At 40.5% G+C, this 13955-nt stretch overlaps 1 protein-coding gene across 1 annotated transcript in view; it reads left to right on the plus strand.

Annotated features, from left to right (window-relative positions):
* The window catches only part of f8 (coagulation factor VIII, procoagulant component), a 92811-nt gene that overhangs the window by 54680 nt on the left and 24176 nt on the right, over positions 1 to 13955 (plus strand). The window contains exons 14-17 of the mRNA XM_078547163.1: positions 1419 to 1587; positions 4403 to 4642; positions 4918 to 5146; positions 13562 to 13744. Of these exons, the coding sequence (XP_078403289.1) occupies positions 1419 to 1587; positions 4403 to 4642; positions 4918 to 5146; positions 13562 to 13744 (821 nt within the window). The remainder of the gene's footprint in view (positions 1 to 1418; positions 1588 to 4402; positions 4643 to 4917; positions 5147 to 13561; positions 13745 to 13955) is intronic.

The following is a 13955-nucleotide window of genomic DNA, read 5'->3' on the forward strand; positions in this document are numbered from 1 at the left end:
CTCCACTGAGTACAGGCCCAACCTACTCAGCCTCTCCTCATAAGAAAATCCCTCCATCCCCGGGATCAACCTAGTGAACTTTCTCTGGACTGCCTCCAATGCCAGTATATCTTTCCTTAGATAAGGGAACCAAAACTGTTCACAGTATTCTAGGTGTGATCTAACTAGTGCCTTATATAGTTCTAGCAAGACTTCCCTATTTTTATATTCCATCCCCTTTGAAATAAAGGCCAACATTCCATTTGCCTTCCCTATTACCTGCTGAACTTGTATGCTAGCTTTTTTGAGATTCATGCACGAGGACCCCCAAATTCCCCTGCGCTGCAGCTTTCTTCAGTCAGTGACAAGTGAATACGTTGAATGGACCTGCATGGTTCAAATTTAGGATTGTCTCAAATCAGCTGGTAAAGCTGATCTGCTGCCACCACCTGGCCAGTTGGGGAGCTTCGGGATGTCTACATGAGCACCATTCCCAGGATGGGGCGCTGTACCATTTGCAGTCTCACTGAGAGGGCCTCTAAATTCGCTACGGGACCAAATTTCGCACCCCAAATCCTTTACATATTCAAGGTTATTTTGATAAGCCTCCTAGTGAATGATTGATAAAGGTTACATTGCCTCACAAACTGCCCACCTCAGTCTCGTCTGGTAGAGGCCAACCACTGGACAAAATCTTAACATGCTCAATTTTCAAAAATGCTTATTATTTTTAACATTGTTTGTCCAATATTCTTTTTATGTGGCCCAGCATTATTGGCAGAATGAAAATGTAATCCTCAACTTTTAGTGAAAGTACTCCACTCATATCAAATTATGACAGCTTCAATTCCAGCTATTTATAGTATTATGACTGTGATCCATGAATATTTTTATGAGCAGAAAGTACTTTTTATTTGTATTAATGGTGGTCATTGCATAGTGTTCAGTTCTACTCTAAAATGAATTTCAAATGTCTCTGTCACATGTCCAACCTCTTGACTGGGGAATGCTGTGGAACTAAAGATGCAAAGTGGCAAAAGAGATAAAACATGAATTTAAATCAAAAAAAGATAGTCAAGGTTTTTAATTGAGGGTTTATAAGACATCTACATCTGTTACTGAATTTTTGTTCTTTTACTGTTATTTAATACATGTCTGGTTAGGCATTCATTAAGTATTGGAGCATTTACTGACTATTTGTTAAGGAGCCAAGCACAATTAGCAGTTCTCTGCTTTACTGGGTATTTTGAGTCTTTACTGGGTATTTGTGATATTTACTGGGTACAGAGCTGTATTACTGCCATTTGCAAGAGACTGAAGATATTTCACTGAAATGTAAATACATATATTTAAATATAAATTCACAGTCATTAATGGCTCTAACTGGGGAAAATTTAATCAACTCAATATCATATTAAACTAATGCTGATGTCACATAGGCAGAAGCAGCAATCACAGGGGCAGAGTCTTGGCAGCAAATTCAAGAAGGCAATATTTCTGCAATACAAGGACAACTTGTTCAAAAGTCCCGTAATCCGTGGAGAAAGTGAAGAACATTTGGGCATTCTTGGGCCTGTCATCAGTGCTGAGGTCAATGATATTATTGTGGTGAGTCACCAGCTTTAAAATAAATATATGGATTTAAAACGAGGTTTTGTAAATTGATTACAGGGCTAACATATGGACTCAGAATTAAGTTTCACATTAAGTTGGACTTCAGGAGGTCCCCAATCTAATTTGTTCCAATCCAAATTCCGTGTCTACTCTGGAACTCAGTCTTTACTTTGTTTTAATTTTCTCAGGACTTTCCTAATGCTCTGGCCCTCCTTGTTTCATCACTTTCATCGATCATGTTATCGATCATGTACCAACTCCCTCATGCCCTAACCCACTTTCTGCTCCTCTTCTGCTATCTTCCTCCCCCACTGCCAACCCCACCAATGACCCCTTCCTACACAGCTCCAAAGCTATTCAATTCTTTCTATTCTAGGTCCATTGCAGCTCTGTGTTGGCTCGGTCAACATAGCAGTCCATATTGCCTCATTCTTCAATTTAAGTCCTTCCATAGCCTCATCCATCCTTACCTATATATCCTTCACCTCTTCAGCTTTCGTTGCATCACCCATTCCCTCCACAAAACTGTCAGTTGCAATGTCTTTAGACATATTGGCTCTACACTCTGAAAGCTCTCATTCAACTTACTATAACAATAACTTTTATATTTATACAGTGCATTTAACATAGTGAAACATTCCAAGGCACTTCACAGAAGCATTATAAAACGAAGTATGACACCAAGACACACACACACAGATATTGACCAGGATTTTCCTGCCCCGTTGCGGGCGGGACCCGCCACGGGCAAGGTGGCACCCCAGCCAGAAGTCCATTGACTTGCGGCGAGGCCAGAAGATCCCAGCAGTGGGCAGATGTGGAAAACCCACCCATTGGGTATGATAACCAAAAGCTTGGTCAAAGAGGTAGCTTTTGAGGGGTGTCTTAAAGAGGCAGAAAGGCGGAAGGAGGATATTCCAGAGCTTGGGGGCCTAGGCAACTGAAGGCATGGCCACCAGTGATGGAGCAATTATAACTGGGAACCCACAAAAGGCCAGAATTAGAGGAGCCTGCATAGAACCTACCTCTTTGAGCATGCCCTTATTACCCAACCACAAATATTTACACCTTGTAAAACACATTGAGATGCTTTGTTACTTTTAGGATGCTGTATAAGTGTAATTTATTGCTAGCTCTATCCAGATATTTTTTTCATTTATTTGTCTCACTGAAACAAAAGGCTTGTAAAAGGCAGAAACAAATTATGTCAGCAACAAATCTGAAACTAAGCAATTCACATATTCTCCATTATTTTCTTTGAATAAATGTTTTACATTGTTGAGCTGTAATTTTCTTCTAAACCAAGCACTCAGATCAAAGTCAATTATTTAACAATTCCACAAAAATATTTTGTAACATTATTAGAAAAAGTTTTCAAATGTGACATCATATTAAGAGCTAACTTCATTGAATTTTTAACATGACTTTTAAACTTTCATTTATTGAGCCTTTGCATAAATTTCTCTTTTTTCTCTCCAGTAAATTTTCCCCCATTCTTTGTTCATTTGGTCTAACATGCAAGCTAAGAAGGACAAATACATAAACTGCTCCAAGGCCACTACTGACATTGTCTCTAGGAGGCTGTTTGTCACCAAAAAGGCACAAATTTTTCTTCAAGTTTCCATTCTGCCCCTATTGGGAAACACCACAACCTTTCCAGCTGGCACAGGTCAAATCAAAACCTGAGCAAAGTGTTTCTCAAATGTCAAATTGTTTACTTGGTTCATCTAATTTGAGCTAAATTTGTTGTTGTGACATGCACAAATACACAAGGTACTATCTTAAATTCCAAAACTTCACAGTAACCAGTCATGGACTAAAATCTCCTACTCTCACAATAAGAGGTTGCAGTGGAAAAATTAATCCAAGTTGGTCTTTTGGTTCACACTGGTTTATTTTCAAGACAACTCCTCAGTGCTACTGACTTCCACACAAAGTGTTCCAGCTGTATCATTTTAGTCTATTTAGATGGGATAATCAATGCCCATCACCTGTTTAACTAGCAATTGCCTTTAACAAGGTGATTGCCATATTAACAACAGTTAGTCCAAAGTTCAGGTATTTGCTGCTATTTCAGGGCTTGGTGAGGAATTAAGTAGCAGAAACACAATGTTGTTTAATACATTAGGTGTGAATTAATTGGGATGAGTCAAAATGTGGGCAGAAATCATAGGCACCCAAACCAGACAACATTTATACCCTGAAGGCAACAATTCTATTTTGAAGGCTGCTATTGAATCTGTAGTCACCAACCTATCAAGCAATGTATTCAAATCCTAACTACTTGTTATATAAAAAGATTTTCCTCATACCATCTCTGGTCTTTTTGCCATTCACCTTAATTCTATGCTCTCTGACTATTGATCTTCAGTTATTGGAAACAGTTTCTCTTTATTTATTCTATCTATCCATTTCTTTCAAATCTCCTCTTAGCCTTCTCTGCTCCAAGGGGAACAACCTCAGTTTCTCCATTTGATACATATAATTGTTTTTTTTTGTTGCCTGTCATTAGTTGTGCACCTATTGTTAGGCAACATTTCATTGTTTTTGGAAACTACAACCTAATTAGAATAATCGTGCTGCCATTATTGCTTGGCATTGCAAGATTTTATGATTTAGGTGCTAGCTCAGGAAAACAGATGCTTGCGGTTATGCCTTTTAGGGGAAAACAGGATCCAAACTTTATGGAGAGTGATCTTAAAGCTTGAAAAGACACACTTAGTCCGACAGAGACAAAACAACTGGATAAGTAAGATGTAGATGTGAAAGCTATTCCATTTCTTGGTGTTAAACTATTCTACGTATGCAGGTGAAGTTCAAGAATATGGCCTCCAGACCTTTCTCCATTCATGCTCATGGTGTGCCACGTGAGATACCTTCTGAATACAGATATGAAGAGGGGGAGCTGATAGACTGGCCTAGACAGGCTGATGATATAGTTTATCCAAATAAAACAAAGGTTTACATTTGGCATGTAACGAAGGGATCCGCACCCACTGACAAGGACTTTGACTGCAGAGCCTGGACATATTACTCAGATGTCAACCCGGTAAGTCAAAGTTTACAAAGATTTCTTGGCGAGTTGAGCTGTATGCAATATGAATTAGCTTTCTGGCTTTTTCCTATCTTTGATCCTTTGTGGAAATTCTTTGAAGAAGTTTTAACCCAAGTCTTTTAAGCTAAATTTAACTTTTCTGCTTTTCAGCTTCCCACTTAAACAATCTCTTGCTTCATGAGAAGAAGGTTCTGATACTGTAAGCCGAAAGGGTTACATGGAGCAGGCTGCAATGCTACAGAGTTAAACTGTGCTGTTTTTCTAATCAGGAACGAGACATCCATACAGGTTTGATTGGTCCTATAATCATCTGTAAAAGAGGGACGCTACACAAGATCGCTAATGGGAGCCTCAAGATTCAGGAATTCTCTTTGCTTTTCATGACTTTTGATGAAAACAAAAGCTGGTACTTAGAAGACAACATCAAAATGTTCTGTGAGACCCCTTGTCATGTTAGGCCAGAGGACCCTGCATTTCAACACAGCAATAAATTTCACGGTAAGAATCCATCAATTGATTTCAGCTTTTGACTGAATACAACATTATTTGGCTTGGGCAGAACATTGTCATTGAGCACAAGGGCATATGATCATGCCTGTAATTTATCCACATAGTGAATATAGCTTCTAGTAGCTGGCTCAATAGATGTTGAGGCACAAGCTGCAAACTATTTTTGGTTATAAAATGCTACAGTCCCTTTTCAATTGGGTAATGCTTAAATTGGCCAAAAAGCACTATCTATTTCTATTATATTCAATTACAAAGTTACTGCTTAAACACGCCACGTAGAAACAGTTATTCACTCAGTAGTTTGCACCTCATTAAGGTGCAAGTTACTGTTAACTAAAATTAAAGCTGATGGAATTGAAGGCAAATTATTGAAGGCAGCAAATAAGAGAGTAGGGATAATGGGTTTGTACTCGATTTAGAAAGAAGTGGCTCCTGTCCAAAGGTCTGTGCTGAGGCATTACCTAATCTTTCTATTTATTAAAGACTAATTTAACACAATAGAGAGTCTGATACTGATGATATAAAGATTGGTGGCATAGTAAGCAGAGGAGATGGTGGCATAAAATTGTAAAGAGACAAGAGTGAGCAAAACTGGCAGATGAGTTTTAATAAAGGTAAGTGTAAAATCATCCGTTTTGGACCAAAAATGGTTAAACCTGACAGTTATTTAAATGGAGAAAAGCTAGAAACAGTGGAAATTCAAAGAGATTTCGGGATCCATGTACACAGAACACTAAAATGTAATAGTCAGGTACAAAAAAAATCAAAAAGTCTAATGGAATGTTATCCTTTATAACTAGAGGGTTAGAATATAAAGGGGAGGACATTTTGCTACAGCACTACGAAGCTCTGATTGGACCTGGAGTTGTGTGTGCAAGTTTTTGGAAGGAGGGCAGCACAGATTCATCTGAATGTTACCAGGACTACAAGGGTTATTTTTTTTGAGGAAAGATTATGTAAACTAGGCTTGTAATCCCTAGAATATAGAAGGTTATGGGGTGATTTGATCGAGGTTTTTAGATTTTGAAATAAATCAATATTTATTCAATTTCTATTCTAACCCCTGCTTTTGTCATTCTTTTGGTGGGGACTGGGAGTGGGTTGTTGAAAATATCTCTCTTCTTAATATCTTACTGAGATTAAGCCAGTTTCTTACTGCTTCGACCAATCAAATGGCATTTATTGTTGTCTGCCTTTAAGGGATATCAGCATGACATCACTAGAAGGGAAATGTGTCATGTGTTCTCGTCTCAGTTCCACTTTTGCTTTGAGCAGAGCACACACACAGCTCTGATGTCTTCAAGCTTTATATCTATGTATAATTGTTTTCATGTGCCTAGTCTTAATAAATCAACCCACAACGTGTTTACTCAATCCCTGATGAGTGATTGGTGCCTTGTGTCTTCTACAGTAAACAAGTCCAAGGTATTATATCATTATAATGGCACAACATAGTGATCAACGGTGGTGAGAGAGGTGGCAGCAAGATTAAGTACATATACGACATGATGAACAGCCTTAGATCATGCTACATGGTGTGAGAAGACCCTTGACATCTTGGTCAGACCAAAGTGTAGTGTCAGCATCGGAGAGTGTTGAATACGCAGCTTCATGACTGTGAAGAAAAGCTTTGAAGACACAGTGCCGAGCTAGTGCTCAAATAAAGAGCTGGTGAGCAGACAGGTCCCTTGTGGTGAGATTGCAGCACATAGCCTGTCAATTCAACAAGTGGAACAGCGTGTTGAAAGGATCATCACCAGGTTAGCTCAGTCAGGAAAGGCAAGTGACCAGGATGTGGGCCAGATTGATAGCGAGCAAGGGAGAGTCAAACAACAAAAAAACTAAAACACCGTCGTAAAAATCAGGCCAGAGAAGGTTGCGATTATAATGGGCGGCTTCAGGAGTTGCTCAACAGTAAATTGATTAAAAAGCAAAGACGTCATTACTCTGTGGTGCATTCCTGCCACAACTCGTCTTCATGAGCGGAACTTCAGAAAAGCTGGCGAAAGCGGCTACAGCGATACTAATCCCAGGTACTACAGAAGGAAAGTCAAAGGAACATTGTCAGAACATCTGCAAAATTCTTCCGTTTGAATTGGAATGCAGCTGACCTACTTTCCGAATTCAAAATGTTTAAACAGTGTACAGAGCCATGGTTTCTTGATTCAGGTGTGTCTGAACCAGACAAGCAAGCCATAAAAATTGGCCTAGCAATTGAAAATGAAGGTCTACACAGGCTAAACACGTCAGGATTAATAGAAGAAGAGCTAAAGGATCCCCAAAATGTATAAACTACATTGGAAGACCAGTTCAGAATCAGAATAAACTTTCGTATTCATCAACTAGAGTTCATGTCATTTTGACAACAGCCTACAGAATCCATATTCATCAGCAGATGCAGAGAAAAGTGTACGTTCTGTGATTTTTCAAATGCATAACTAGCAGGCAGAGTTGTTGAGTTGGTGATCACATCCACATTCATGGAAGCATTCCAGAATGATCTGCTAGAGAAGCCCAAAACATATAGCATCGAAGAGCTACTCAAGGTTGACAAAGCTTACAGGTCCCAAGTACAACCCCGATTTGTTGATGCACTTACTAGAACACCCAAACCTAGCAAGACATGCGGAAGACATGGTCTTCTGCATGCACCAAGGAAATGCCCAGCTCTTCATCAATACTGCAAGACGTGTGGCAGAAAGGGCCATTAGCAGTGGCAGTGCACTAGGGCAAAGGCTGATGCAGCCACAAGGAGCCATGCACTGATCCAAATAGACCATACACAACAGATGCCCTCAAGCAACAAAAATGACCATCCAGTATCTATCAGAAACATATACATGAGGCAAAACCTACTGCTATGAAACTTTCAGCATACAGCAGTTCACTAATTTCCATGTGCAGAATCCATAGTCCTGGAGTGCAAGTATAATCAGTCCTCTTGGGTATCACAGATGGTCTACATTGTGGAAATTAAAGGCCCAGCAATTGCAAGCCTACCAGCAAATCGTTACCTCATAGTAGTAACAAGCCATGCAATCTATGAGACATCACAAGGCAGTTTAGCCTCAGTATCTAATCCTATCACTTCAGTTCATGACCTAACATCAAAATATCCAGGAAGAAAGTGCCGATTCTATGGGCAGAATTTTGCCCTTGGATGGCGGGCGGGCCCCACCGGCTCGACGGTGGGCGGGCAGCCGAACTCCGCTGCCGAAACGGGGCCAGACGCCATTTTGAGTGGGCGGGCCAATTAAGGCCCGCCCAGCGGCCTTCCCAATTTCACTGTCCGCCCACCTTCCTGAAGATTTAAATGGACCGGGATGACATCGGGGGTTCCTCCTGACGTCATCCCGTGTCATTTTCCCCCTCGGCGAGCGGGCCCCACTCCCAAATCACCGAGGGGAAAATCCTGGCCTATGTTTTGACAAAATTGGCAGTTTCAAGGGAGCTACAACATTACACTTGCAGGAGAATGCAAGTCCACCAATGATGCCCCACGTAAATGCAGCATCCACATACAAGACAAATTGAAGGTCAAACTAGACAAAACGGAGAGAGCTGGAATTATTAGAAGAGTACAAAAGGACATAGATTGGGGCAGCTTGATCACGTGCGTTATGAAGAAAGATGGATCATTGAAAGTATGCTTCAATCCATGACATTTAAATGCAGCTTTGAAACATTGTCCTTACAAAATACCTACATTAGAAAAGTTAAATCCAATATTTTCAGGTGTAAAATTCTTCTCGAATCTTGATGCCAAGCATGGTTACTGGACAGTACATCTCACGGAGAAGTCCCAAGAGCTTACTACATATTGTACACCATTCAGACAATACTGTTTTTAATGACTTGCTTTCAGGCCATCTGTTGCCAGGTTCTCTTTCAAACTCACATGAACCACAATGCATGCAGTGTACCAGGATGCATCTGTATCACAGGTGACACAGCTTCTTTGGAAGAACGAAGCAAGAACATGACCATTATCCTCACTTATTGATGCAATTAGGAATGGGCAATAAATGCTGGCCTAGCCAGCAATGCTCACATCCCATGAATAAATGTTTTTTAAAGCGCAACAGTGAGGCATAACCTATCAAATCAGACCCATTTCAGCTCCTCAACCACCGTACAATTCTATTGCATCTAGGACAAGATCCCAAATGCAACCAGGAACAACATCCAAGAATGGCAATCCCACTGATCACTGTGAGCAATTAAAGAAACCCCCAGACAAGGTTACCATTACAAGATATGGGTGTACCAGCAGCTCATGTTTACACTTTAGAGCCTCAGATTCATCAGTTCTATGCATTTATGTAATGGTAACTAAAGCTGAACATGTATCTTAAATGGTTATACTTCTTTGGAAGGAGTGGGGGAGATCTTTAAAAAGAAAGGGGGGTGTTGTAATATGCCTTTAAGGGATATCAGCATGACATCACTAGAAAGAAATGTGTCATGTGATCCAGTCTCAGCTCCTCTTTTGCTTTGAGCAGAGCACACACACGCTTCAAGCTTTATACCTATGTATAAATGTTCTCATGTGCCTAGTCTTAATAAATGAGCCCACAACGTGTTTACCAAATCCTTTATGAACGATTGGCGCTTTGTGCCTTGTACAGTAAATAAGCCCAAAATATTATATCATTATAAAAACATGACAGCACTATGACAGCCTGGTCCAACCAGTAGTGAGAAAATTGTATAAGTCACGCCTACCTCAATCAACTGCATCTGTAAGGACTCCCTGAAATAGGCAGCTGATTGCATTACAACTTATGCAATTTATCCACTTAATTGTAATTCCCTCCGCATTCTTTTTTGAGGATGCAGATGATGTGGTATTTGATTCATCTTGGGAATAACCTGGAAGTCAACATTACGTGCTAGAAGGGAAAGAAATCTCCATACTGTCACAATTCATAGTATTTAATATTATGTTCTGTGATGTGCCCATCATTAAAATCTAGTTGCCATGGCTAGAGCCTCTATTCTTGGCTTGGTCTCAATGTGGAGCTACTCACCGTACCTCAGCAATTCTCCAAATGTCCCAACTGTTCTGATTCAATTCTGCCTTGATTTCTATGATTAAAAAGATTTTTTTGTAATTGAAGGATTAAATTAAAGAAGGCCTCTCAAAAGCTCTTAGTTTGTATTATTCACACTTTTAACTCACAGGGCTTTAACAACGAATTGTAATTTAAGGTTTAAAGTTAGACAATAATGATGAGTTACTCTCTACTTAAGTAGCATGCGGCAAAAAAACAAAATCAAGTGCACACGAAGCCAAAACTATCCTAACGAAGATCGATGAAAAACATGGGGCCAAAAATACACAAGCATTCTGGCACAATCCTACCACAATTCCAGCAGAGGTGAACCGAAGGGTCAGAATTAAAGCCTCAGCATTGTAGAACTGTCACTGCCCTGAAACTTTGACCAGAGCGTTCCATTAAGTTGTCATGGCGATGCTTCCATGTCCAATTAAGGGAAGCTGTTGGACTCTTGAAGCTGGAGGGCCAAGGAGAGGCCTTCCAGCTTCTGAGGAGCACCTGGCTGCATTATAAAGTAAGTAACTGGGGAGATTTCCTCTCAGACACTTTTGAAAAACTTTAATTAAAAGCTGCAAAAAGCAGCCAGTGTGATTGAGGGGGTGGCGGGGGAGGGGGAGCATAGTGGTGAGGAGGGTGGCCTTTGGCTGTAAACTCACACAAGCAGGCAGCGAGGACCAGTAGTCTTACGAGGAGCGCTGGCACCCAAGCCTGCCGCTGGGTATGCACTTCCAGGTAGTCAATCCGTCCTTTGTCTTGTAGGGAAATTGAAGGCCAACTGCAATATCCAGTTGGCCTTATAAACTTAACCTTAACAAGGCTCCTAATGAGCCTTATTGGCTGTCTGTCTTGTGGGGGAGTGAATAACCTTCCTAGCCCCGAAACCGCGTCGGCCAGAATGCCTGACGGCAGGAACAAGGTCAGCAAGCCGGCATGCTGGCCAGCCTCAAAATTTTTGGGCCTTGTCCACGTCCATTCCTGGTGTTGACAGGGCCCAAAGATTCAACTCTAGCATTGTGTCCTGGACTTGCCAAAGATTTTTCTTAATTATTACAAAGGATTTCAGCTCTTTCAAAGAGGGCTGATAAATATTTTGCTGCAGGTGTTTGTCACAAGAACGCAAGAAATAGGAGCAGGAGTAAACCACGTGTCCCATTGAGCCTGCTCCACCATTCTTTACGATCATGGCTGATCTTGGGCTTCAACTCCATTTTCCCACCCGCTCTCCATGTCCCTTAATTCTCTGAGAGACCAAAGATCTGTCTATCCCTGCCTTAAATGTATTCAACAATGGAGCATCCACAGCCCTCTGGGGTAGAGAATTCCAAAGATTCACAACCCTTTGAGTGAAGTAATCTTTCCTCATCTCAGTCCTAAATGCTTGGCCCCTTGTCCTGAGACTGTGCCCCTGTGCTTTAGATTCCCCGACCAGCAGAAACAATCTGTGTGTACCCTATCAAGCCCCTTCAGAATTTTTAGGTTGCAATGAGATTGCGTCTCATACTTCTAAAGTCCAGAGAATATGAGCACAATTTACTCAGCCTCTCAGCATAGGACAAGCCCCTCATCCCAGAGACCAATCTAGTGAACCTTTGCTGTACCGCCTCAAATGCAAGTATATCCTTTCTTAAGTGTGGAGGCCAAAACTGTACACGTATTCCAGATGTGGTCACACCAAAACCCTGCACAATTGTAGCAAGACTTCTTTCTTCTTGTACACCAATTCCCTTGCAATAAAAGCCAACATACCATTTGCCTTCCTAATTGCTTGTTGCACCTGTATGCTAACTATCTGCATTCCTTGTACAAGTGCACCCAAATCTCTTTGAACATCAACATTTACAAGTTTCACATCTTTTTAAAAATATTGTTTTTTCTATTCTTATAACCAAAGTAATTACTTCAAACTTCCCTACATTATAGTCCATCTGTCACCTTGTTGCCCACTCACTTAACCTGTCTATATCTCTTTGAAGCCTCTCTGTGTCCTCCCCACAGCTTAGCTTCCTACCTAGCTTGGTATCATCAGCAAATTTTGATACATTATTCTCTGTCTCTTCACCTGAGTCATTAATAAAGATTGTAAGTAGATGAGGCCCAGCACTGATCCTTGCAGCACTCCATTATTCACAGCCTGCCAACTTGAAAAAGTCACTTCTATGCCCGCTCTCTGCTTTCTTTGGTTAACTAATCCTCTATCCATGCTAAATATTACCCCCAACTCCATAAGCCCTTATCTTGCCTATTAACCTTTAGTGTGGCACTTAATCGAATGCCGTTTGGATATCCAGTTATAATACAACTACTGGTTCCCCTTTATCTACCCTACTAGTTACATCCTCATAAAAACTCCAATAAATTTGTCAAACAGGATTTTCCTTTGGTAAAACCATGTTGACTTGTTATAATTATGCAATGCTTTTCTAAGTGCATTGTTAAGACTTGCTTAATAATAGATTCCAACATTTTCCCAACAACTGATGTTAGACTAAGTGGCCTGTAGTTCATTTTTACTCTCTCTCTCCTTTCTTGAAAAGTGGTGTAACATTTGCCATCTTCCCATCTAATGGGACTGTCCCTGAATCTAAGGAATTTTAGAAAATCATAGACAGCACATCCACTATCTCTGCAGCTATCTCTTTTAGAACCCTAGGGTGTAGGTCATCAGGTTCCAGGGATTCGTCGGATTTTAGTCCCTTAAGTTTCGCCAATACTTTTTCTCTGCTGATGTTAATTTCCTTAATTTCATCACTCATTTTAGCCCCTAGGTTACTGTCTGTTTCTGGTATGAAACTTGTGTCTGCTACTGTGAAGACAGACACAAAATATTTGTTCAATGCCTCTGCCATTTCCTCATTCCCCATGATAATTTCTCCTGTCTCTGCTTCTAAGGGATAAATGTTTACTTTAGCTACTCTCTTCCTCTTTACTTACTTATACAAGTTCTTACAATTTGTTTTCACATTAATGGCTGATTTACTCTCATATTCTATTTTCTTCCTTTTTATCAAATTTTTTGGTGGCCCTCCGCTGGTTGTCAGTGAGATGCAAATTAGGGCATATTTTCCAGCTGTTGCATGGGCTGCTGGATAAAGTTTCTGATTTTGACCACAAGTCTAATTTTTAAGGCCCATGTGTCTGATTTTCAAGTAAACAAATTGGGAGCATGCATTCCACATGAAGAGAAGAAGGTCAGATGGTCCAATTCTTCTACAACAAGCCAGCTTTCTACTTATCACAGTAACGGTATAAGCTGTTGAATGTCCAATTTGCTTAACCATTGAACTCTAGAGTGTCCTTTAGGGACATCCAGTAACATTCCTTTAGTCTTTGATTTTTCTTGCAGCCATCAATGGGCATGTGGCAGAAACTCTGCCGGGTTTGGTAATGGCACAGAACCGATTAATCCGCTGGCATCTCATAAACATGGTTGGATCTGCTGGTATCTACAGTGTGCATTTTCATGGCCAACCTTTTATAATGAGAAGATCCAAAGAGCATAGGATGGGTGTTTACACACTGTTCCCTGGTGAGTATTTCAAAATATAACTTATAAACTTCACCTCTTCATCATATAATCATCTCTGATACACACTACACCCGTTACTGTAGTAGACTCTGATATTTTCCATGTCTCTCTCTATGGTATACATGGATACATCACACATTAGGTACCATTTCTTAAGAGGCTATATTACAGATTTTAATGCCATCATCATTTAATGTGTGAGATCCTGAAT

The sequence above is a fragment of the Cetorhinus maximus genome, chromosome 8 (assembly GCF_964194155.1).
Source record: "Cetorhinus maximus chromosome 8, sCetMax3.hap1.1, whole genome shotgun sequence".
NCBI lineage: Eukaryota > Metazoa > Chordata > Chondrichthyes > Lamniformes > Cetorhinidae > Cetorhinus > Cetorhinus maximus.